This window comes from Carlito syrichta, unplaced genomic scaffold (assembly GCF_000164805.1).
Source record: "Carlito syrichta isolate Samal-C Ts95f unplaced genomic scaffold, Tarsius_syrichta-2.0.1 Scaffold288079, whole genome shotgun sequence".
Lineage (NCBI taxonomy): Eukaryota > Metazoa > Chordata > Mammalia > Primates > Tarsiidae > Carlito > Carlito syrichta.
In genome coordinates, this window is record NW_007232175.1 from 1 (window position 1) to 26032 (window position 26032).

Here is a 26032-nt window from a genome sequence, read left to right on the forward strand (position 1 = left end):
GACCAAATCCTGCCCGAGGCCGAGGCGCGCCTGGGCCAGGCCGGCTTCATGCAGCGCCAGTTCGGGGCCATGCTCCAGCCCGGGGTCAACAAATTCTCCCTGAGGATGTTCGGCAGCCAGAAAGCCGTGGAGCGCGAGCAAGAGAGGGTTAAGTCGGCCGGCTTCTGGATCATCCACCCCTACAGCGACTTCAGGTAAGGAGCCCCGCGGTGGCCCTCGGGTGCCCTGCGCGACCGCGGGCGCGCCTCCTCTCCCGGCCCGGCCTCGCCACCGGAGTTAACTTTCCTTGTTGGAGAAGCGGGCGCCTCCGGGCTCCGAGGCACCCCCGGGCCTTCCCCTGCAGCGCGCCGGGAACTTTCCTCCGTGTCAGGCACCCGTCTCCTGGGCCGCACTGGAGGCGGGCTGGAAAGGTGCTCCGAGCCTGGCCTAGCCCCGTCGGCTGCCAGGATAGGGCTCTGCCACCTTAAGGCACACGTTCCACCTCCCCCTGCAAGGCCGCAGAGTCAGGGGGGCCATCCTAGGGGCCACTCCAGACCACTCAGCCTGCAGAGCAGGGCCCTGAAGAGAGAAAGACCACTCGGTAGCCGGGCCACCTCCTTGGGTGCTGACTGTGGGTGTTGTTGTCTGCCTGTGGGTGCCCTGGGACACCACAGCTGGACCCCGGAGGGCTGAGGTCACTGGGGTCTGGAACCCAAGATGGAAGCCCTCTGCACCCACCTTAGCTCGCGGCCCTGTCCCTCATGCTGTGGGGTGGGCCAGGAGTAGGCACCTGGGCTGCTGGCCTCTGGACTGGCAGGACAAAATGACCTTGCTCTTGGTGGCCGGTGAAGATGCCTGGTGTTGATGGATGAGTAGTTGTCTGGGATCCACGCTTGTCCAGTGAGCCCTCCCCACCCCAGAGGCCCAAGTTCCCGAGCTGCTAGGTCTCTCCTGGACCTGTCATAGGTCCCCCAACCAGAGGTGTGACTGCCAGTCAGGGAGAGGGACCCTGCCCCCTTCCACGGCACCAGAGTCAGGTGCCACGAACTGCAGATGCCGCTGGGGGCTTGTGGGCATGTCATGCAGGAAGAGGGTTGTTGTTCACCGCTGGGGCTGGGATCAGGGATGCCCTTACCCCATTCAAGGTCCTGAGGTCGTTCTCCCTGGGGCTTTCCTGATACCTAAGACTGAGAAGGGGTCTGGGACACACACACCTTTGGGCGCTGGGCTTCACTCCCTCCTTCTCTGGGCTCGGCCCCCTGCTCACCTCCCTTCCTGGCCTCCCCTGCTTGCCTGCCTATATAAATGAGCATCTTGCCAACACAGAGCCCTCTTTGCAAACTCCAGGGAAGCTGGGTTTGTAATGAGAGCAAAGCCGTTTTCCATCCAATGAGAGAGACTTCTCGCACCGGGAATGACCAGTCAGACAAAACTCGATGGCTTAAAATAGGTGGTGAGCGGTGGTCCCTTCCCCCCTTTTTTCTTTTGAGCCACCGGTCTTCCTAAGCCCTGATATCCAGGGTTTCCATTACCAGAAGGTGAAGGAGACCCAAGGCCAGGCTAAATAGGCAGAGCTGTGGTCACCAGATTGTGTGAGCGAACGTGATACCCTCCCATCAGAAACCATGGCTGGTCCCTAGAGCCAGGTTCCTGGGGAGTGGGCTTCTCTCTGGCTAGTCCCTGACCTGCGGCTCCCTGGCTGAGCCAGGGAGGAGTGGGCAGGAGCCATGTCCCCTCCTCTCCCACCCCAGGGTCCTAGGCTTCCCCTCCTCCCTCTGACTCCTCAGGGGTGGTGACACATAAGATGTTCCAGTGCCAACCGCTTGAGACTGTTCAAGGGCCCTCTCCTCCCTTGCTCCCTGCTGTCCTGTTGTCGGAAACCTCTGTTCAGGGCTCTCATCACCAAGCACATTGCCTAGGGTGGGAGTGGGGAGGCCCCGGGGAGCCGACCCCAGGCATGCCTGGCCTTCCATCAACAACAAGCATTGGAAGAGAACCTTCTGGACCCCGGGCCTTGCCCTTTGGGTCTCCCTTACCTTAGATGAAGAGTTAGGACTGACTGATTTCTTCCAGTGGGATGTTGCCCACCGCTCTGGTCTAACCTCTGCCTGTCCTGGCATATAGAATCTCCTACTAACTGCAGGCTGCCTGGGACATGGCAGCTGGAAGGCAGGTGGGGATGGGGGTGGGGGTGCAGCAGATTGTTGAATGGGTGGCAGGAAAAGGGTCAGATAAGGCTTTGAATTTGGGTTTGTGTAACAAGCCATGGGGGCTGGCGGCTGCAAGCTACAGTCCTCTGTGCAGCATGTGACTGTCAGGAGCTGAGTGGGGTGTGAGGGAAGAAATCCAAGAAAGACCACCTGAGTGTGTGTCTGGAGGGATGGTGGTTGGGTCTCTCCTGCCTCCAGGCCAAAACACCTAGTCTCATCTTCAGAAGGTCAAAGAGGCAAGGGCCTAGCTAAGTCTTGGAAGCTTAGAAAACCCAGCACTCGACTCCATCGAGCCCAACCCCACCCCACAGCACCCAAGCCTGGGTCCCTAGAGTCCCAGCCACTGGCCTTGGGCCTCTGTATGGAACTAGTCTCCGTGGCCCATCATGGGCTTCTCCAGAGCTTCTGCAAGCTGTACTCAGGCCGGTTGAGGATTTATTCATCATTTTGATGGACAGGAAGCATTGATCCAGGAGAATTGGTTTAATAAAGAATCGCCAGCAAACCATGATAGATTGAGTTTGCGGTTTGGAGTTCAGGGCTGGCTGTGACAGGCTGCTTCCGGCATCTCCCGTTTCTGGGGGAGGAAGGCTGGTGTCTTGTCCAGGGCTGGAGTGGGCTGTACTCTGAAGCACCAGCATATCCTGGGCCACAGCTAATGATATGCTTTTCTGCTGGGGGTGGGGTTCTGCTTCTGATCGCCATCCCGCCCCCATCTCCCCAACAACATGCTCCGGTTACCCTCATGGCTCCTCTGGGCTCCACGGGCCTGTCTGTCCTCCCCTCCCCTCCCACTCCCCCTTTGCCTTTTGCTACTTGTATATGGTGTATTAAGGGAAGAGGCCAGGACACAGTGGCCCCTTGGGACATTGCTCCCGGGTTCCTGCCCAAGGCTGGCTGGGTTCTTGGGTCCTGGATGGGTCCTTCCTTCCACACAAGCCAAGTCCTGGAGAACCTGGAACAACTACACATAGTATCTGGATAATCTTGATTTTCCAAGAGGAGAGGAACAGAGTGAAGCTCCGAGTGCAGATGTCACTGGTTTTGTTCTCAGAAGGCCTGGGCATGTGTATCGAGGTGTCTGTCTAAGTGAGTGTTGGAGCTGTGTGGGTGGATGTGGGGCTGGTGGGGAAGTCCCCGTCGCTTCTGGGATGATGGTTGTGCCCCCGAAGCTAGCTCAGCCTCAAGAACGGAGGCAGGCAGAAGCTTCCTTACCCTCTCCTAGTCCTAGCCTCCTGAAGCCGCCAGGAAGGGAAGGGAAGGAAAGAGAGGCCCTTAAAGTGTCCTCTCCTCAGGGCAGAAACAGCTGGGCTCGAAATCTTGGAAACTGGGCCAGTGGCCTGGTGGGTCCCAGGGGTTGCCTGAACTGACTTCCTGCTGTTCTTCCTGGCACCCCGTCACTGCCATTACTCACCTCCCATCACCTCCCCAGCACTGGCTGCCATGGGGCCCTGCTTGGGCCACGAGCCTTTTCTGAGCCACAGTTTAAAAAATAGGAGTCCTAGTCGGGCTCGGTGGCTCAGCCTATAATTCCGCGCCTTTGGGAGGCTGAGGTGAGTGGATTGACTGAGCCCGCGGGTTCGAGACCCACCTGGGCAGTGAGACCTCATCTCTACAATAAATCAAAAAATCAGCCAGGCGTGGAAGCGCACACCTGTAATTCCGGCTACTTAGGAGGCTGAGGCGGAAGGATTGCCAGAACCCAGCAGGTTGAGGCTGTGGTGGCCGGGAGTGGCCATTGCACCCCAGTCTGGGTGACAGAGTGAGACTCCAACTCAAAAAAATGGGAGTCCTGTTGCCTGTCACCATGTCGGACACGGATCGCACAACCGTGGCAGCCCCACAGAGGTGAGGCACGACCCTGAGCTGTCAGAGGCTGTGACACAGCAATGTCGCACCTCCGGGCCCCACTGCTCTTTCCTGGGGTCCTGGGCAGATCACTGGGCCTCTGTCCTTGGCTCAGGCTGGGGGAGTCCAGAACCTGCTTGGGGTCAGAGACCTCCCTAAGAACCTGCTAGAAACTATAGAGTCTCTACCTGAGGAGCAGGATACACTGACATCCAGACACATGCAGGGTAGCTTCTGGTGTCTGTGGCCCTCTAAGTTGGGGACCATCTGGGGACTTGAGGTTGTGCACCCCACTTCAGGTCATCCCAGAGGGAGCCTGGGCCTGGCCTAGTGGGAGGCACTGGAGCCTGGTGGTGGGGTCTTTGTAGTCTGGGGCTTGGGCCCCCATTGCCAACAGGATAGAAATGAAATCAGGGGTCAGAGTTAGATGCCTGGAGAAGGAAGGGGGGTTCTGCCTGGAGACTTTTCTGTCAACTCTGTCTACTCCCGTCTCCCTCCCTGGGATGGACTGTTCAGGCAGGAGGTTGTTAAAGGTGAAGAGGCAGCAGCCTGGCTCTGGGCCTGGGGGTTCGATGGCTCCTTCTTGGATGAGTCTTCCTGGGAGCCATTGCCTGGGAACGCTGTTCCTTGCTGTCAGCACAGAAAGCCAGGCCAAAACATGTGGGCACCGGTGGGAGAAGGGTGCCGAGTTCCAGAGGGGAATTCCAAGATGAGCTGCCTGGTGGTGCCATTGGCTGGCACAGTGGGCAGCAGGGTCCTTCAGGGATGACATGTGCCCCTCTTAAGGAGGCAGGGGCTGTTGGAGCTGGGGCTGAGGCGCTCCCAGGATGCTGGGTGCACCGAAACCTATTGGGGCAGAGGGCCAGGACCACATGCTGCCTGGCTAGAAAGGCCTGGGTGCCAGGTTCCCCCTGCCACAGGGCTCCAGTCTCTGGTCTGGTGGCTGCATGAACAGGCCTTACCTCACTGTTCCTTAGTGACTGTGAGCGTGAGGCTTTGGGGCTGTCAGGTTGCCTACCTGGCATGTCCAACAGTGCTGGTCTGTCTGCCTGTTCATCTGTCCCATCTCCCATGCTTTAAGGCCCAGTGTCCCTGTGTCTCCTGGGACACCCTCCCTGGCCACTCTGGCCTCTGTCCATCTCTCCCTCCCTGGTCACCTTGTGGCATCTGGATGGAGCTCTGTGTCTGTTTTACCACAGCTTGCTGTAATGTCATCCAACTCACCCAGGGATCTTGTTAAATACAGATTCTGATTCAGGACGCCTGGGGAGAGGTCTGAGAGGCTGCATTTCTGATGTGTCCAAAGGATACCCAGACCAGGGCCATGCTTGGAGTGTTGAGGTAACAGGTCCTGTGCTCGAGCCATGCCTGGCCTGAGCTCCCTAGCTGAGCTTCCTGAGGGCAGAGCCTCTGCCCTATCCCTGTGGCCTCAGAGCTTGTGGCCTCTAGCCCAAACTCGGCATGGCAGGGTAAGTGACCCAGGCTGAGCCAAGCCACAGAGGGCTGTGGCATTCACAGGCCGCCCTTCCTCCATTCCAGCACTGCTGCATAGACCCTGCTGGCCCTGGGTGCCGGTAACTGGGGTGGGAGTGAGCAGGGGGACACCAGGTGGCCAGAAGACCCTCATGAGTCATGAGTCTATCCTGCCATTTTCACACTTCTGTAGCTTTTCTCCCATCCTCCGACCCAGAGGGGTGAACCTGGCTGGGGGAAAAGTGGCAGGGAGTATATGGTGACTGCTGCCACGCAGTGAGATTTCCGGAAAGGAGCAGGTGTTAGTCCAGAGGTGAGAGGGCAGGGGCATGGCGTGAGGTGGCTCTGACGGTGGCCGGCTGGGAGGATGGCAGCAGCATCCAGGGACAGCGGCAGCCTCGGCACCTTGAGCAGGGGCTCCTTCCAGATCTTATGTCCCTCTGCCCTGCCCCAGGCCTTGCCAGCAGCCTCCCCTAGGCCGTGCCAGCAGCCTCCCCAGTGGGCTGGTCTTGCCTGTCGTGTCTCCCTGCCCCCTCCCACCCGAAAAGACGCTAACCTTCAAACAGATGATGGGGCTGACAAGTGTCATCGCAGCCTGAGTGGCCCTTGTGCCGTGGGGGAATTCACCCAGTACAGCAGGTCCAGCCCTAGTCCCCCGGGGGCCTGTCACAGAAGAACTGAGGAGGCGGCCAGCTGCACTCGCTGGCTTGGCTCAAGGGCTCTTACAAAGCTGCTGCTGCCAGTCGCTAATTAATAGAAGGGCTACCGAGGCCTGCCAGACAGTTCCGCTTGTGCCCAGGGGATGCTGAAGAATTCCTGTTTCCTAGCCAGAGAGGGCCAAGGAAGGGCAGGGCATTGCTTTGGCGTTGGAGAGGATGTTCTCCGCCAGCCAGGCATCTTGACAGAGAGAGCATTGCCAGGGCTCTGGAGGTCTGCAGTCCCAAGGGCCGGGAAGCCACTTGGAGACACTCACTCACCCAAAACAAGAAGGAGGCGGCACAGAGAGGTGGTGAGCTCCCTGTCACTGAGGGCACTCAAGATAAGACTGAGCAGTATTTAGATCAGAGGCTGCCAAGCAGCAACCAGAGATGCTCTGTTTGGCTAGCATAGTGTGTCCTAACCAGCTTGAGCCAATGTTTTAAAATGGAAAGATGCCACATAAAGATACGACTTGTGGGCTTTGCTTGAAACACTGGAAATTCTGGCAACTCTAGCTCCACCCTTCTGCCCCCTGCCCCCAGCAGGGAGCTGAAGAGATTAGAGGCTGCCCTCTTGACACTGGCTTTGCTCCCCAGTTGCCCACAGTCCCCAGCTGTCCTAAGGCTCTGTCTTGCACCCAGCCACGTCATTCATGCCACTTAGCTGCCTGAGCCCTGTAGGCTTTAGAGTTGATAGTCCTGGTCTCAGATCAACAAGGACTAAAATCAGGTGCTTTGCAGATCGATAACCACTGTTTACGATGCATCTACCATGGACCAGGCAGTGCTGGGAGTCGTAGAGCTCCCATTTCAGTTACTCTTCACAGTGGCCCCAAAAGACTTTTATTATCCCCAATTTACAGGTAAGATTCTGATGGGGAAAAGAGTGAGAAAAAGATTTACCCCAAATTACACAGCTGTGAAGTATCAGAACTGGAATTTGATCCTGGTCTCTAGGACTCTAAACTCATGCTTCCCCCCCCATCCCTCCTTGTCTTCCTTCTTCCCTTCCTTCCTTCCTCCCTTCCTTCCATCTCTCCATCCCTTTATCTCTCCTCCCCTTGCTCTCTTCCTCCCCCTCCCTCCCTACCTTCCTTCCCTCCTTCCTTCCCTGTTTTCCTCCTCCTCTTCTTCCTCCCCCTCCTTCTTTTTTGTTAGCTTTAAAAAAATTTAATTACTCAAGTAGTTCAAGAAAACATTCTCCTGAGAATTAAAACATGGAGAAGGGGCCCAGAAAGGGTGGTCAACAGGCCCAGGAAGTCTGTCAGGTCTTGGAGTATAGACCTGGGGCTGCCTTGGCAAGCCCCTGGCTTAGAGTCTTTGTGTCATAGATGGGGAACAGAGAAAGAAAGCCACTGGCTCAAAGTCAGAGGGTAAGGCGAACTCAGAGCCCACGTGGATTATCTAATGTCCCTCTGTAGGACTCTTCAAGCTCAGACCCACCCCCACCTCCCAGTCACAGGGTTTCGAGGGAAGACTTTTTCCCAAATGATTTTGTCACCTGGAGCTTTTTCTTGATACACTGGCCCCTTACCTGTCTTTCTGGGATGATAGGCATTTTCAGGGTTCCATCACAATTGAGGCTCATCCCAATTTCTGAAAATGCAGAGTCTAGTGGCCGAAACTTGCCATCCTAACTCCAGTCCTGGGGTTGCCGGGCCAGGACACATGCTCCTCCCCAGGCATGTCCTGAGGCATGGAGACCCTTGGGATTTTGGAATCAAATCCAGGTGCCATTGATGACCCTGTTCCTTGATGGGAGCAATTGGGGTCCGGGGGGAGGGGACAAGTAGCCAGTGGCATCTGTGTTCTGTCCACCAGAGAAATAGATGCTAACATGGTCTATTCATTACATCCTTTAGAGAAGTGAGGAAGTAGAGTCTGTCTTTGGTTTAGGACTATGTGACCAGGATCAGGGCTCATTCTGTGAGCAGGATCAGGGCTCAATCTCTGAAAAGGTTGGAGCTTAGTGTGGACAGAATCAGGGCCCAGCCTATGACTAAGATTTGGGCTCAGCTTATGACTAGGATCAGGGCTCAGTCTATGACCAGGGTCAGGGATCAGTCTCTGGCAAAGGTTGGGGCTCAGTGTGGACAGGATCAAGGCTCAGCCTATGACTAGGGTCAGGGTTCAGCATATGATTAGGATCAGGACTCAGTCTATGACTAGGGTCAGGGCTCAGTCTGTGACAAAGTTTGGGGCTCGGAGTAGACAGAATCAAGGCTCAGTCTATGACCAGGATCAGGGCTCAGCCTATGATTAGGGTCAGGGCTCAGCTTATGACCAGGATCAGAGTCTTTGAGCCAGTCTCAGCACCCTCCCGGGGCGCCAGTGCTTGGGGTCCTCCCCTCCCTGCCCTCCCTGAACTCCTACACCTCTTAGTGTTGGAGCCATCTACCTCTGGTCCTCTCTGGGAGGTAAAAGTACAAATTATAAATAAACAACAGTGCCACTGCTGTGGACACCAGAGCCACCACGTCTCACACGTGACCACGCCCCACCCCGCTCTGCTCTCTCATTGTCAGGGGCTGGTGTCTCCAGGTGCCCACAGGACAGTGCTCCAGGAGGAATGGAGGTGTGCGGAGGGACTCCCTCCATCTGCCGCACCCCCTGCTCGGGGCCAACACACATTGCAGGGGGAGCAGCGGGGCCTCCGGTCTGATCATGGCAGCTGTGGGGGCCTGCTAATTGGCTGCCGGTGATTTTGTGTCTGTCTAAGCATTTATCTGTGTGGGTGGATGTGTTATGTCTGCATGAACGAGGCTTTCAGAAATTAACACATATCAGGGCTTGCTGATGCATTATCTTCTGGGCCAGGGAAGGGGCACGCTAAGGGGGTCATGGACACTCCAGGACACCGTATAGTCCTCTTCAAGACTTTTCACCCACGATGGGGGGGGGCACTACTCATATGGCAAAGAGGAGAGTAGGATTTCATTTCCTCTTAGCGACCTGGCTCTGGCTTTGGGGAGGGCAGACAAGTGACAGATCACTATGGACTGATAGTCAGGGAAGGCTTCCTGTAGGAAGCAAATCTGATCTGGATCTGAAGGAAACAGAACCATTCTGCACGTTTTCTTGGAAGCAGATGTCTGGGAGCTTGAGCTAAGGGGCCGCCTGGTTGGAGTGGGTGTTGGCCGGCACCCTCAGGTCAGCTTGCTCAGAGCCTGCCTCTTTGACCCCAGACTCCTTTAGCTCTGCCTTTTATCCTCAAGGACTCTGAGCCCGCTGCCACGGTTGGCCTGTGCTGCTGTCTCAGTGCGTGTGCGTGTGCACCCTGGTCCTTGCAGCCCAGGGGAGCTCTCTGGGGCCCTGGCCCCAGCTGCACAGTCCTGGAGAAGACTCCCTTCTCCTGCACTAGGCCTGGAAGGCGGGTGTTGCCACTGCAATAATGTCACCGAGCATGTGGCCTGGAGCCCAGAAGTAATTACCCTGCAGTTCCCCGACCTCATGGAGGCTGGAGCTGCCCCTGTCAATGATTAACGTGAGTCCCAGCCACTCAGTGGCAATGCCAGCCATGGGTTTCTCCCAACTGTATAAATTCATTGGGGGACGTGGGGCACTTGTTCCCTTCCCCAGGGACAGGAAAGACCCCTCAGGTCCACAGGTTCAATGCCATCAGCACCTAATTTTAGAAGAAACTTGTCCAGCAAGGGAGATAGCAGGTGGGACCCAACTTGGTGCATCTCGGAGGCTTCCCTGCCCTGGGGCCTCATACTGAGCCTGACTGGCCTGGAAGTGCCCTCCACCCCACTCTGGGTATGCTGTCCTGGCCCTCGTCCTGTTCTAGTGGGTGACCTCGGCAAACTCCTCTCCTGTCTCAGTGTCAAGGGTCAGGGCTCTGTCCAAGGCTGAGAAGATGGCAGAACTAATTGGCCAAATAGGTATTGAACCCTTCATCCTGACCCCATTAGCACAAATTGAGCCAGTAGGGCGGGGACAGCCCTGCGGACCATAACGCTGATGAGTCTCTCTCTGTCTTTCCAAGGACTCTGCCGCTGAGGCCCAGCCAGGTGTGACCCTGGAATTCTGCAGCCCCAGCGGTCCCAGCGCAGGGGGGTATCCCTTACCTGGGGGCATCTTTTTGTCAAGGCTTTCCCAGCCCTTGTCCTGGGAACGGGCGAGTGTCTCCCTGGCACCTTGTGTCATATTGGCATGACCTGGTGAGGGCTCTCCCTTCGGTGAGCTCATGGCCCTGTGGGGTGGAGATCAGGCTTACATTTCTTTGTTCCCTAGACAGGGACTGACACAGCAGGAGCTAAGTGAAAGTGACCTGAAATGCCGTCCTGGAAGGAGCCCCCAACTGTGTGCTCTTCCCAGCCTCTCCTGGGAGCAGTTATCCCCTCCTGGAAGCTCAGACATGTCTCAGAAGAGCTCAGCATATGAGAACCCATGGTGACAGCAGGTCACCCTGGATGGCGGGGACTGGAGGGGTCCCATGGGCCCGCCTCACTTGGAATTGGCAGACGGAGGACATGGGGAAAGCTGCTCACCCTGTCCCAGAGGCTCTAGGGAGTCGCCATCCTGTCCCTTGCCCTCCAGCTTCTGGGGAGAGTCAGGTGACAAGCCTGTGAACCAGAGGCCAATTGTAGACCTGGCACTGCCCCATCCAGCGGTGTGGCTTAGCCAAGGCCTTACTCTCTGGCTCTTGCTTTACCGGAGGAAGGGGTGGGTGTTAACAACATCCCAAGACCTCTGCAGGTGGCTGCCGCAGACTCACTGGGCAGCATCTTGGTCACAGATGCCCGGCTCCTTGGGTTTGGGGACGCGCCCAGGTGATTCTGTTTCCGCCGCTTTGGGAGCTAGTGAGCTGGGGCATCCCCAGGGCACCTTCTGCGCCAACGGCCTGTAGTTCTCTGATCATGCGGCGTTTGCCTCAGTCCTTCAATGGCTCCCCAGAGGCTGGGGAAAATCCTGACTTCTCAGCCCAACATCTAAACCTGTTGGTGATAGGCGCCCACCTCTCCAGGGAGCTGTGGCCCGTTTTTTTTTTTCTTGCGAGTTGTTAGGAATCAGAATCATAAAATTCTGGGGCCAGAGGGACCTCAGGGAATACACCCTTTGCTCACTTCCTCCTTAGACTGTGTTTTCCTGGAAAGAAGGTGCGGGGTCTGTCCAGCTCCTTGTCCTCAGAGCCCAGGTGGCCCCCAGAGGGTCCCTGTTGCTTGGCTGGCACCCAGCGCCCATCCCAGCATAAAGGGGGCTATGTAGACCCTGCCGAGCAGTGTTTAGTTCCCCTCTGTGGGGCAGCCTTCCCACGGCTTCCCTGCTAGCCCCTGCCTGACCAGTGATGCCAGACCTTGAGGGGTTCAGCCCCAATCTGTCCCCAGCACCTTAGGTTACAACCAGGCCCGTCTCTTCCTCTGGCAGTGCCTTTCCCTGAGCAGGTGAGCTCTCCCACCTGATTTCCCCCGAGGTTGTATGCCCTCACTACTCCATAACAATCTTGTATTTTTGTTCCATTCTCCTGAGAGGAAGGACAGAAGTTCCCTGGGGGAGTTTGCATCTTCTTTGATTCCGGTAATCTGGTCTGAGAAGTTCTCCAATGGCTAGTCCCCTCCTCAGTTGTCCCCAGATGGTCTTGTCAACTGAAGCACAGAGAGGTTAGGCCACTGGCCTGAGGAACACAGCATCCTGGCAGCTGGGAGCATCATGGAGCAGATGCCCCTGCTGTGCAGTCTGGTGTGTGTGTGTGTGTGTGTGTGTGTGTGTGTGTGTGTGTGTGTGTGTGTGTTTGCACACTAATGTGTCTCTGTGTATGTGCAAATGAAGGATCTCCAGAGAAGGGCTCAACCTGCCAGAGAAGCAGTGGGTGATCATCTTGAAGTGTTCCTTTTACCCAGACCTGTGCTGTGGAGAAGGTGCTTTCACGGTCCCTTTTGCCAGGAGCTCTCTTCCTCTACAACCTTCATGGCCCCTCATGGCCCCTCATGTCTCCCGGAAGAGCCCCGAGTTCTCAGTCTGGCACTCAGGATGCCCCCGATTTTCTCTGAGGCCAGTCCTGGGCTGGGGGGTTGACGTGCCAAATAATCTGAGACGTATGTGCTCCCCCCAGCATGCTCTCCATCCAGCCAGCTGCCCTTGGCTGACCTCTTTAGGCTCTGCACTGCAGACTCATGGAAGTCAGCATGTCTTCAGAGACGATCGAGCTCCATCCCGTGTTGTACCAATGGGGAGGAAGGGCAGTGAGAGGCAGGGACTTATTCAAGGTCACACAGCACATTAGAAATGGGACTAGAACTCAGACCCTCAGGTCCCTGTCTGGGACACCGTCCGCTGGGTAGCGTGGGCCGCCTTCCTGTGACTCCTGGGATCCAGTCACAGTGCTGTCCTCTCACCAGTGGACACACTCAGGTCCCGCCTCCTCTTTGAGATTCAGGGCCCAGAAGGCCATGTGGTCCCTGCTCCTCTCTGTCCACATTCTCAAGCCTGATTGGATTTCCTCTCTGGCCATCCCTAACCTACAGGATGCAGGGACAGACAGACAACCCTCTTCTTCCATGCCCCCATGTCGTGGAGTGGGTCTGGGTCTTCAACTTCCCTGTGGAGTGGTCCCTTTCACGGTCCCTTTTGCCAGGAACTCTCTTCCTCTACAACCTTCATGGCCCCTCATGGCCCCTCATGTCTCCCGGAAGAGCCCCGAGTTCTCAGTCTGGCACTCAGGATGCCCCCGATCTTCTCTGAGGCCAGGGGTTTGTCCATCCCCCTGACTGAGGGCTTCTTGAAGCAGGACCAGTTCATGCCCTCAGGGTCCCCCCACCTCTCAGTCCAGGACCTGTATCTTAGTGGTCACAGATAATGATGGTGATGATGGAGATGGCAGTGGCCGGCCATATACTATTTGTTTTATTTTATTTATTTTTTTAAAATAGAGACAGGGTCTTTTTCTGTGCCCGGGCTGGAGTGCAGTGACATGATTGCGGCTCACAGCCTCAACTTCCTGGGCTTAGGTGATCCTTCTGCCTCAGCCTCCTGGGTAGCTGGGACTACAAGTGTGTGCCACCACACCTGGATAACTTTTTGATTTTTTTGTATAGATGAGGTCTTACTATGTTGCCCAGGCTTGTCTCGAACTCCTAGGCTCAAGCAGTCCTCCCACCTCAGCCTCCCAAGTAGCTGGGACTACAGCATGCACCACCATGCGTGACTCTTTTTTTTTTTGTAGAGATGAGGTCTTGCTCTGTTGATTTTTTGTAGACATGAGGTCTTGCTATATTCTGCAGCTGTTCTCAAACTCCTGAGCTCAAGCACTATAATCCCAAAGTGCCGGGATTATAGGTGTGAGCTACAGTGCCTAGTGAGGCTACTTCTTATCATATAATGGGAGACCAGGCCCCCAGCCCAGGATAGGGAGCTACCTATGAAGTGTCATCTTTGGGTCTTAAACAAAACAAAGCAAAACAAATGTTCCTCAAGTCGTTGATAAACAGAAAAATTGGAAAATAATGGAACACCAGAATCCCATCAAGCCATCCACAAGGTAAGCCCTGGATGCCCTTGGCTCTAAGTCTGAGGGTGTCTGAGGCAGCCCAGGGCGGGGAGGGAGCTGCTACCTGGGAACCCTGTGATTCTGAGTCAGAGATTTCGAGGTGGGTTAAAAATAGAGCCCTAGTGGCCAGGCGGGGGTGGGCGGAAGAGAGCAACTTATCTATTGTGATGGGGAGACCCAGGGGTCAGGGAGGAACTGGGAGGAGAGGTGGGCGGGAAGGAGGCAGGGGGCGGGGGTAGACTTCCCTCCCCAGGCCTGAGCAGAGCGGCCCAACCTGACCCAAGAAGGTAGGGGAGGAGGGGGTGGGGAGGCTAAGATGCCCTCTCAGGACTCAGGCAGGGAGGCCTCCAGCTCACCCTAGTGTTGGACAGCACCTCCCCACTCCAGAAGTCACCAGCAGTGCCTTTGGGTATGGGGGGTGGGGGCAGCAGCTCTGCCTCAGAGAACGACAAGGCGGGACAGGTGGACAGGTGGGGGTGGGGAGGGGGCGTGGCAGACGCTTTCAGACCGCTCTTGTGGTTGTGGGGAGGGAAAGCAGGGACGGCATCCCCACGTGTGTGTCACGGGCTGGCATGTGTGTGACTTTGGCCAATCTTACTTGCCAGTATACACCTGCCCTTCAAATGGCCTCCCTCTCTCCGCCTTCATCTACTTTCTCCACAAAGCCTCCTCCAGCCCTTCTGTCACTGCAGCGACTTTTCTGCATGTTCACGCTGGCTGAGTAGGAGTCTTCAGAGGACCAGAGCTGTGTCTCTCCTGACATATGCGAGAGGGCCTTCACAGTGTGGGGCACTGGTCGTTGTTTAAAGGCCGATTTATTTTTCTGGTTATAAAAGTGGGAACGTAGAAAATGGGCAAAGGCATAGAGGGGAAAATGAATATCACTGATAACACTGCCACTTAGCCGTGGCAGTGCTGACGGTTCAGTGAATTCTTTTTTTGTCTTATTTTTGGAAGCCAGTTTTTCCTCTGGAAATAGTCTTTTATCCACTCATCTGTCCTTCCATCCGTCCATGCTCCTTCCCTCCTTCCTTCCTTCCTCCTTCCTCCCTTCCTCCTTTCCTCCTTCCTTCCATACTTCTTTCCTTCCATTCATCCATCCATCCTCCATCCATCCTTCCGTCCACCCATGCCTCCCCTTCCTTCCTCCCTCCCTTCCACCTACCAGCTCATCTCTTCTTTCTTCCATCTCCATCCTTCCTTCCATCCATCCATCCATCCATCTACTCATTCATCCACCTGTCTGTCCACCTATCCATTCTTCCACCCACCCTTCCTTCCCTACTTCCTTCCTTCCTACCTCCCTCCCTTCCACCCACCCACCAATTCATCTTCCCTTTCTTCCTTCCATCTATCCATCCTTCCATCCATCTGTCCACACCAATCCACTCATTCATCCGCCTGTCCCTCCATCTGTGTGTCCTTCCACCCATTCATCCACCCATCCACCCACCCATCCCCTCTCTCTCCCCTGCCCAGCTGTGTGCTCACATCTTGGAAAAGAAGAGAGATTGCTTCCAGTCTTGGACTCACAGCAGGAATGGGGCCATAAGACTCCTAGGTCTCCATGGTGGGGGCAGTGGAGGGGATCTGGGGGGCAATGGAGCTGCCCCCCTCCTTGCCTTTTACCTTCCCCCCAGGACCTCCAGGATCTCTGTGCTAGGCACATTTGGGGAGAAGGGAGGATCCTTAAAATCCCCACTGGGAGGGGGACATAATGAGGGGGTATGTTTGTTCTTCCTCCATGACCTGTGCAGGTCAGGCTGGAAGTATGGTCACTCCCTCAGTTGTGGTCTTCAGCCACAACGTCCCTTCACCAGCACCCATGCTTTTCCTGGCCCATCCCTGTTCATCGGCCTTCCCTACCACACCTGGCTCCTTCCCTCCTTCACTGCCACTTTTCCACCATGATCTTCAGCACTGCACAAGGCCCCTGACGATGGCTGTTGCTGTGAGACTTGGAGTTGCGAAGCGACATGCTCTTCCCTGATCGTCAGAGGCCTGAGAAAGCCGAGTGGGAAGGAGTCGATTCTCAGAAGGCTGTCCACGTTACATGGCATCTTTTGGGCTCCTGACACTCAGCCCTATTCCCGAAGCACGCATGGCCTGCGTTCACTTGTTATCCCCCATGTGTAGGTTTCCACCCATCCATGTATCCATGAGGACCTGCGTGTGAAAGGCACTGCCGAGTCCAGAGTTGAGTGACAGCAGTTCAGACAGTCACACACTATAGTGTGACAAGTACAACTCTGGGGCAGTGCCTGTGAGGGACAGCTAACCAGGTTTCCTAGGATCCAAAGAAGGCCTCTCAGGAGAAGCAGCATCTCGATGAACTAAGGGGGCTGAGTGGGCAGGAGTAGGGAAGACAGTTCCAGGCAGAGATGACAGCATGCAGGAAAGCCCAGAGGCAGAGGACACATAGCGTCGGGAATACTACAAGCTGCGAGTCTGTCTGCAGCTGAGCATTTAGGAGACGGGGAGGGGAGGGGGACGAGGGGGCATGGAATGGGAGAGTCAGGGCAGGAGGAGGAGGGGTGCTGAGTCCAGAGTGGGAAGGGTCTTGAGGATGACAGTGAGAAGCCTGGATTTTACTTTATTATTTATTTATTCATTTTGAATCAGAGTCTCACTGTCACCCAGACTGGAGTGCAGTGGCATGCTCACAGTCACTGCAGCCTTGACCTGCTGGGCTCAGGTGATCTTTCCGCCTCAGTCTACCAAGTAGTTGGAACCACAGGCATGTGCCACCATGCCTGACTTTTTTGATTTATTGTAGAAATGAGGTCTTGCCATGCTGCCCATGCTGGTCTTGAACCCCTGGGCTCAGACCCTGGATTTTAGCTGTGGGATGGTGGGGAGCATGGAAGCACTTTGGGCTTTGGCAGAATGGCGACAGTGGATCAGGGAGGATGCTGACCCCAGTCCTGATGCTGAGTCATGTGGGTCCTGGGTCCCAGGGAGCTGGCAGTCCAGGGTTGGTGGCACTCACTGGCTGCAACTTGACTAAGAGCTGGAAGGCGAGGGAGAAGGAAGCATTGAAGGTAACCCCCGGGCTCTAAGTTAAATCACTTGAGTGGTTGGGGGCACTGTTTCCTGGGCACACAGGAGTTTGTGGAGGAAGCTGGGAATTTCTGTCTATGCTGAGGAAGAGATTTCTTGGGATGGCCAGGTATAGGTGTGCAGTTAGCAAGTGGATGTGTGGTGCTCGTCAGTCTGGTTCACAAGCCAGCAGAATAATGAAGCCACAGGAGCTGGTCAAAGCCCCCAGGAAGAGTACGTAGACAGGAAGGGAGGAGGACTCAAAAGACCAAAGACATTTGCAGGGCATGACAGGGAGGAGGAGCCCCTCTGAGGAAAGGGAAAGGAGAGGCAAAGGAAACAGTGGAGAAAAATCAGTGGAGTAGTGTGTCTGGGAAGCCAAGAAGGAAGATGGTCTGCAGGGCCGGATGACGGATGTGGAGGGTCAGGGAGGAAATGGACTGGAAATTGACTGTTGGATTTCACAGCAGGTGCATATCAGTGATGCTGCGGAAGAGTACTGGGTGAAGAAAGGGGAAGTGAGCATGGAGCACAGTGACACCTCCTTCAGGAAGCCTGGCTCCAGGCGGGAAGAGAGAGACAGTGGGGGCTCAGGGAGGGATTTTATTTTTTGAAGCTTAGCTTAAAAAAAAAGCTGATGGGAAAGAATCAGTAGAGAGGTGCTGATTCAAGCAGCAGAGAAGAGGGAAAAAAAGAATCAGCAGAGGGAGAGATTGGAGAGATACACAAGAGAGGGGATCTTCTGTAGATTACGGTCCTAGGGAGGGAGACAGGGGTGGTGTCAAGAGGGCGGGTGAGGCCCGGTGCAGTAGCTCATGCCTGTCATCTCAGCACTTTGGGAGGCTGCAGTGGGAGGATCACTTGAGCCAAGGAGTTCAAGGCCAGCCTAGGTAGCACAGTAAGACCCTGTATCTTAAAAAAAAAATTAGCTGGACATGGCGGTGCATGCCTATAATCCCAGCTGCTCAGGAGGCTGAGGCAGAAGAATCACCTGAAGGAGTTAGAGGCTGCAGTGAGCTGTGATCATGCCACTGCACTCCGGCCTGGGTGACAGGGTGAGACCCCAACTCAAAAGGTGTGGGTAAAGTGCCACTGATTATCTTGTGACTAGAAGGAGGAGAAAGGACGAGGGAGACACCACAAGGTGACAGAAAGAAGGGGACTTTCTGGAGGCTGTTCTCTTCTCTGTGAAGTCAAGGGTGGTATGATCTGCTAAGACTGAGGGAAGTCATGGTGGTCTCAGAGCTTTGAGGAGAGAGGGGAGCTTTTGAAATTGCTGCTGTGGAGAATGGCCGAGAGAGCTTCCTGGGGGACCTGGAAGGTTAGGGGGCAGAGGTGAGAGCTTAGCTCAAAGCCATGGGAAGGACACAGAGGCACATGAAGCTGAGGCCCTTGGATATTTCGTAGGAGTGGCCTGAGTCAGGGCTTTGAGCTACCGGGAGGCCAGGGTGCTATGCAGGTCGATGATTTGGATTGGAAGTCACCCTGGATGATGGCAGGACTTGGAGTGGAACAGAAGGTTGTAAACCAGGTGCCAGCATCGCCAAGGGCCTCAGGGTAGCAGATGGATGCTGGGAGGATGGCCGGCGGATGGCAGAATGCCCCAAAGATCTTGTAGACATTGAAGACAGGCAGGAGGCAGCAGCAGCAGGGAGTGGGGAGGATGCTGACTCGCTCCTGACCCTGGGGTGTGAGGGACTACAACTGTGATTCACTTAAGAGGGGAGATAGAGGGATCGGGGTAAGGAAGTTAAGGATGAGGGTGCCATGGAGGATGGCACAGGAGGGAGACTTGGGAGGGAAAAGACAGAGTTTGGGAATAATAAAATACCACTAGTGGATTGAGATTTCTGCAGGTTGGTTAGAAAGTGAGCCTCAGCCGGGCTCGGTGGCTCAGCCTGTAATCCCATGCTTTGGGAGGCTGAGGTGAGTGGATTGCCTGAGCCCACGGGTTCAAGACCCGCCTAGGCAACTTGGTGAGACTTCGCCTCTATAATAAATCAAAAAATTAGCCAGGCATGGTAGCACGCGCCTGTAGTTCCAGCTTCTTGGAAGGCTGAGGCGGAAGGATCGCCGGAGCCCATCAGGTCAAGGCTGCAGTGGCCAGGAGCGGCCACTACACTCTGGTCTGGTGACAAAGTGAGACTCCAACTCAAAACAAACAAACAAACAAAAAACAAAAAAGAAAGTGGGCCTCTGGAGTCAGGCTGATTGGGTTTGAATACTTGATCTAGCATGTAGCAATTTTCTCAACTTCATGTGCCTCAGTATCCTCATCTATAAAATGGCCATAATCATAGTACCTACCTCACAGGGTTTGTATGAGGAGTAAGTAAAATAATCCATGTAAGGTACTCAGATTCCTGCCTGGCAAATAGTAAGTGCCCAGCAAATGTTGACTGCTGTCCTCCTCCATTCTCACTGACTTCATGAGCACCTTGACCTTGGGCAGTGTCTTTGCTGAGCCTGGAAATCCAAGGGGCAGATCAGGAATGGGGGTGGGGGGCGGAATCTCCCAACTCCCATCCCTTCCTCAGACACAAAGACTCCTGGGTTCTTAGGTTCTCTTGTTTGCTGGGGGTGGGGGTGGAGGGGAGCTTGAAGGAGAGAGTTAAATGACAAAAGGGGCAGGATGTGACCTTCACTAACACAGAGGCACAAGTACAAGGTGGGGGCCATGGTCGGGCAAACTCGTGGACGGGGAGGCAGTTGAGCTGGGCTTGAGTGGGAGAAGAGATTTCCAGAGATGGTTGCTCTGGGGAGGAGGAACCAAGATGTGAATGGAGGTGGAGGGTCCCATGTCCAGGTGGCTACCATGAAAGGGGTGTAGGGTGAAGAGGGAAGGGGTGGCAGGGAGGTGTGTCAGACCAAGGAGCTAGAACGTTCATCTGTGGTCAGTGAGGGTCCAGCAAAGGGTTCAAGGAAGGGGTAGCTTTATCATAAATATTGCGTGGAAAGATCACCTGGAGCTCATGTGAGTTGGAGGGAAGGAGAACGAAGGCTGGAGACCAGGTAGGTGGTAAGGCAAGCATCCCTGTGAAATGTAGTGAGGGACAGATTCAAAAACCATCCTAGGTTAGGTTCAGTGACCCACGTCTGTAATCCCATCACTTTGAGAGGCTGAAGCAGGAGGATTGCTTGAGCCCAGGAATTCAAGACCAGTCTGGGCAACATAGTGAGACCTCATTTTTACAAAAAATAAAAAAACTGGGCATGGTGGTGCACAACTGTAGTCCCAGCTACTCTGGAGACTGAGGCAGAAGGATCACCTGAGCCCAGAAGGTTGAGGCTGCAGTGAGCTATGATCGTGTCACTGAACTCCAGCCAGGGTGACAGAGAGAGAGAGAGAGAGAGAGAGACTCTAACCTAAAAAAACAAAAAAAGAAGCCATCCTAGAAGCAGCCAGACGAGACTGAGATGTGGTGACTGCTGGGTGCCCTGTGGGTATGGGTGGAGGATGGAGGGCAGCTGTGAGGTCTTGAGCCCAGGGGGTCACAGTACAGACTGCGCCATTTTGCTCTGAGGCAGCCAAGGCTGAGTTCAGCTCTAGACCCACTGTGGAGGAGACAGCAGGCCCTCTAAGTGGACATACTCTGTGGCAGGTGGAGATGAGGTCCACTGCTGGGAGTGGCATCTGAGTGGGAGCTGTCTGCTCAGCGGGAGCAGGTGACGGATGAAGCCCTGGGGGGAGCTGCTCAACTGGGAGTAAGCATGGTGGCCACGGGCTGCAGTCAGCACTGCAGGGACACCAAGGTGTCTGGGACCAGAACCTGCCCTCCAGAAGCTCACAGCAGACTAGGAGAGCTACAACCCAGCCCAAGCTGCGCTGGGACTCTATCAGTCAGAGTCTGGAGAGGCCAGAAGAGGCGGTGCTTCAGACGACTTTTACAGGATGGACAAGATCTTAATGACAAAACAATGGCATTCCCCTTCTTCCAGCAGACAGGATTTCCAGTGGATTGTCATTTGTGCCAAAATGTATGCATGTGGTGTGCAAGGAAGTATGTGTGTGGATGCACGTATGAGGGCAAAGCAGGGACGAGAGTGTGTTTACAAAGACATCTTTGTGGTTTTGTGTGTGGATGTGCATATGTGTGTATTTGTGCATGTGCACGTGTGTGCACGTGTGTAAGAGAATATGTGCTCAAAGGCAAGCACGGGGCAAGAGGAGGCTGAAGGAGGCCATCCCTGTCTGGAAGCTCCACTTCTGCTGCCTCCATTTAATCCCCTTCTCCTTCTCTTCAGCCTCCAAGGAAGGAAGGGGGTCCTTGGTTTGTCCACGAGGCTCTGAGATCAGGGTCAGCAGCCTCCTGCCTTGTCTTCCCTCCACTTCCTTGTGACTAGAGCCTTCCTCTTAGACCAAACCATGGAATATTCCAGATGTCGGTGCAAAAGGCTGCTTGACTTTTTGCTCTCCCTCATTCCTTCTGCACATGGGACTGGCCCCTCCAATGGGCCATCTTTGCCTGCTAAGAGGCCACCTGCCTGGCTGATAGATCTGTTGTCCAGGTAGGAGGTAAGGTACAGGATGTGAGGAGGACAGCCTGGGGTCCTGGGACTGAGTCTGGGCCTCCAGAGTCCATCTGGTGTCACCAGACAGGACTCCCATCTACTTAGAGAATGCTGGGTTGGAGGAGGGTCCTCTGGCTTTGGAGAGACTGACCTCTGATGCAGGCATGAGCTGGCTCAGGGGTATCTGGGCCTGGCTGGTCATTGCTCCCCCACCAGGGTATGGCACCTGCCCAGGGATTGCACACTCTGGATTGTGAAATTTATTCACGAATGCTCTAGGGGCCGTGGAGCGCTGGGGAGCTGGTGCATCCAGCTGGAACCTTTGGAAATGTTACCATCCTTTCCTTCATGGGCCTTAGTTTTCCCTGCTACAGAATGTGCATGACCATGACTGACTGACAGCTGATGCCCAGGGTGCTTTTAACACTTGAGAAGTGCCCCTGAAGGCCCCCACCTCTGGAAGATGGGCCCCCTCTAATCCTCTTTGCCATCTTCTCTTCCCCTCTTGTCTCTGGGGCAGGACTGCGGCTACCTCCCTGCCATGATGTCAAGATATCAGAAAGGCGGGTCTTGTCTCCCTCATTCACCCAGGGATGTCCAACACCCCAAGAGCTTGGACTTTGGCATCCCAAGGACCTCTCTGAATCTTGCATCTGTCCCTCACTAGCTGTGTGGTTCTGAGCAGATGCTTCCCTCTGAGCCTCAGTGCCATCATCTGTGAAATCACAGCAGCCACAGCACTGGGACAAGGGTTAAATGAAGTCATGCATGGAACATGCAACGTACGGGCTCAGCACATGTGAAGTGTTTGGGGGGTCTTTTTGAACAAGGGCTTTTTGGTCACCAAGGACCCCCCTACAAAGATGCTCAGGGATAATGAAGAATCCCTTGAGATGCTTCTGACCAGTGGGATTGGAACGCAGAGGGGCTAGGGAGTTGAGGGCGCCGGCTGTTGTCAGCTTCCCCTGGATGAACCGGCAAAGCGAGGCCAGTCAGCGCGCCGGTTGCTGTCCGCGGTGCTGAACACCGTCTCGGCTCTGGCAGGCCCGGGCTTTTCATGGGATCTGTGTGACCATCTGGCAGAGAGTAAGGAAGGGTCGTCTGCAAGGCCAAGGGCAACTCCACTCACCTCTTACAGGGCTTTCCTAGTCCCATCCTTCCAGGTCACTAGGATCCCACCTTTTCTGACGCCTGGGTTACATGGGATGATTTATTTATTTATTTTTGAGTCAGGTTCTCACTCTGTTGCCCAGGCTGGAGGGCAGTGGTAGGATCATGGCTCACAGCAGCCTCGACCTCCTGGACTGAGATTATCCTTCTGCCTCAGCCTCCCAAGTAGCTGGAACTGCAGGTGTGCACCCATACCCAGCTAATTTTTTAAATTTGTTGTAGACATGAGGTTTTGCTATGTTGCCCAGACTGGTCTCAAACTCCTATGCTCAAGCAATCCTCCCACCTCGACCTCCCAAAGCGCTGGGATTATGGGTATAAGCCACTGCACCCAGCTCCCTCTGGAAGATTTAATCTTCCTCCTCATCTACCTCTTTCCTGCCAATTTGCTGATTTCAATTATTTATTTACTCATTTCATAATATAGCCAGGCATAGGTCAGAGCATTTTACAGATCTCAATTCATTTCACTCTCAAAGTGATACTACTAGTTAGGTGCTGTGATTATCCTCGTTGAGCAGGTGAGAAAACTGAGGCCCAGAGCAGTTAAGTGACTTGGTAGCAAATGTCGGAGCAGAAATTGAACCTGGGCTGAGGGGCTGCAGGACCTGTCTTCCTCCCGCTACGTTCTGCTGCCTCTCGGCAGCTCTGTGAGGCTCCAGGGAGGGGCTTTGTGGGGACTAATGCTCCACTCGCCTGACCCCAGCCCAGATCAGACACTGGAAATATCCATGTGCATCTGGAAACTCGAGATTGAGACAATTAGTCAGAATGCAAGGAAATGGGTGTTTTTGCTTCATGTAATTTGGTTTTATGAAGACCACTAAATGCAAACATCTCCTGTTAATTACTGTCTCAAATTTGGACTGTAATTGAGAGAACTAGAACTGGGGAGAGTGTAGAAACGTACCCAAGTGGCGGGCCTGCCGGAGTCAGCATTTCCAGCTGCCGTGCGCTCACTCTGTTAATTTTAGAAACTCCTCCAGCCTGAGTGTATTCTTAGCTTTATGTACAGAGGACCACATGGCCCTCCGTGGCCTCTCCGCACACAGTTCTGTATGTTTGTTTTGTTTTGTTTTTCCCAAGAGATGAAAGGAATGACGGCAGCATGTATACAGGGGTGTTTGCGTACCGTGTGTGAATGGGGATACCTGTCCTTGGCGTCTAATGAGTATATGCAGCTGTCTTTGATATGTGTGTGGCTTGGTGGAGGGTGCCCAGATCCAGAGCACCCCACGGGCACTGAAGCACCAAGACTTATGAGCAGATGTGCGGTGGTCCTGGTAGTGAGGTGTGAGGGCAGGGGTGGGTTCTCAGGGCTGAGTTGGGTTCTCCCAGCTGGCATTGGGGTCCTGGGGCTGCAGGAAGGAGTGGTGGGTCATGGGGCAGGGAAGGAGCTGGACTTGACCTCTTGGCACCAGTCTTAGAATGAGAAGCCTTTACTCTCTTGAGGCCCTGTCTTGAGGCCCTGCAAGTCTTGGCTTTCCAAGGCTCTACCGGAAACCATCCTCCCCGTGCTGGGTGATATGGGACAGCCGTCTCACCCACCTCCAATGATGCCAGCCCTGCCCTCTGTTTGACCATTTTGAATCTAGCAAAGAAAATGACTTGCTGTGAAGTAATGTCTTTGCAAACCTGGGGCACTTTGGTTTTTGGTAGGACCCTATGAAGACTCGTGCAAGCTTATCTCTTTCCTGCTTTCTTCCTCCTGGCTTTCCTGCAGGAGTGAATTAAAGATGACTGAAAGGTGATTGCTTCTGGGAGAAGACATGTTTGTTTCTGCCTGACTTCATACCTTCATCTGTTATTGTGTAACTGTCTAGATTAATAGCAGTGGGAAACGCCTCTACAGTGCACATTTTGGGTCTTGGGGCCAGCTCTGGGATGGCTGGTCCTTGGGCAGGGTCCCTGGGAATGACTGGCCATACCTTCTAGATGTGAGGTCTGTGCCTGCCTGAGCTGGGCTGCGTGGAGGGAAGTTCTGCCCGGCCCTGTGAGCTGGCATTGTACTTCTGTATGTGGCCCTGAGGCCCCCCTCATGATCTCCTTCAGGAAGGACTTGTGGGTACTTTGAGGCCTTAGGAGGAATGATGTTAGAAGCCTGGGCTGGCCTCCTTCCAGTGCATTGAGTGGGTCCTCACTGGTGCCTGGAATCTGCCCCCCATGCACACTTCTGCCTATGGTGTTCTTACTACCCCTCCACACCCCCAGATGCAAAACTCTGAGAAGTGGAGGTGGTCAGACATTTTCTGACAATGGGGGATGGCCCACAAGGAAACATCAGAGAGTCAGTGTGGGAGAGGGTCAGATTGGACTCATAAGACTCATTGCACAATTGAGAAACTGTGGCCCAGAGAAAAGAGACCTGTCTGATGTCACATAGCACATCGGCGACAGGAGCTAGGACTAGAGCCTGGGCCTCTTGCCTCCCAGGTGCCTGCTGTGTGTCTGCGCCTCTCTGCTCTCTGGTCTAGTCTGTGGCATGTCTGCCTGACAGCCTGTCTGTCTCAGGCCACAGCTGACCCTCAGGGAGGGTGGAGCAGCCTGGCCCGAGCCTGGGGTGGTGTGAGGTGAGCCGCTCCTGTCACTAAAGCAGCCTCTCAAGTCTCTCTGGATATCACTGTTCAGTTTGCTTTTCAGCCTGACTCTTGTGGCAGGGGAGGGATGTGGGGGACAAGGCTTGCCATGGGAGGGGGTGGTGGGTAGTTCACTGAAGGTCAGGGCGGAGGGCATCCTTACTGAATGAAGAGCCCCTTTCTGTGTGGTTGTCTGTGTCTGCCAGTCTCCACACCCGGCCCTGGTATCCACATGCCTGTCTCCCTGTGTGTCTTGGAATCTCCCACGATGTCTCTCTGTCCCCCCATTTGCCCCCTCGAAGCTCCCTCTCTTGGTCTGTAACTTGTCCTGTCTCTCCTCCTGGTGACTGACCCCTGTGTCTCTGGGCAGATTTTACTGGGACCTGACCATGCTGCTGCTGATGGTGGGAAACCTGATCATCATTCCTGTGGGCATCACCTTCTTCAAGGATGAGAACACCACACCTTGGATTGTCTTCAACGTGGTGTCAGACACGTTCTTCCTCATCGACTTGGTCCTCAACTTCCGCACTGGGATCGTGGTGGAGGACAACACAGAGATCATCCTGGACCCACAGCGGATTAAGATGAAGTATCTGAAGAGTTGGTTTGTGGTAGATTTCATCTCCTCCATCCCTGTGGACTATATCTTCCTCATTGTAGAGACACGCATCGACTCGGAGGTCTACAAGACGGCCCGAGCCCTGCGCATCGTCCGCTTCACCAAGATCCTCAGCCTCCTGCGCCTCTTACGTCTTTCCCGCCTCATTCGATACATTCACCAGTGGGAAGAGGTGAGTGGTCAGTTGAACCTCTTGGGGGAAGAGTTGTTTCTCCCCAGAGAGAGTGAGGAGGAGCCAGCAGGTAATCTCAGCTAGTTGGACATGGGCTGTCAGATCGCAACAGGCACACCCACTCCAAGAGGACAAACATTAGGAATCTTATCATGTGCTAGATACCGCACAATGCGCTTTACAAACAGTATCCCACTGATGTCTACAGTAGACATTGAGGTACTGTGTGTGTGCACTTATTTCT

At 54.8% G+C, this 26032-nt stretch overlaps 1 protein-coding gene across 1 annotated transcript in view; it reads left to right on the forward strand.

Annotated features, from left to right (window-relative positions):
- Positions 1 to 6: 6 nt before the first annotated feature.
- HCN4 (hyperpolarization activated cyclic nucleotide gated potassium channel 4) overlaps positions 7 to 26032 on the forward strand; it is a gene marked incomplete at its 5' end in the record, with an annotated part of 47791 nt that continues 21765 nt past the window's right edge. The window contains 2 exons of the mRNA XM_021710093.1: positions 7 to 194; positions 25365 to 25788. Coding sequence (XP_021565768.1) covers positions 7 to 194; positions 25365 to 25788 — 612 coding nt within the window. The remainder of the gene's footprint in view (positions 195 to 25364; positions 25789 to 26032) is intronic.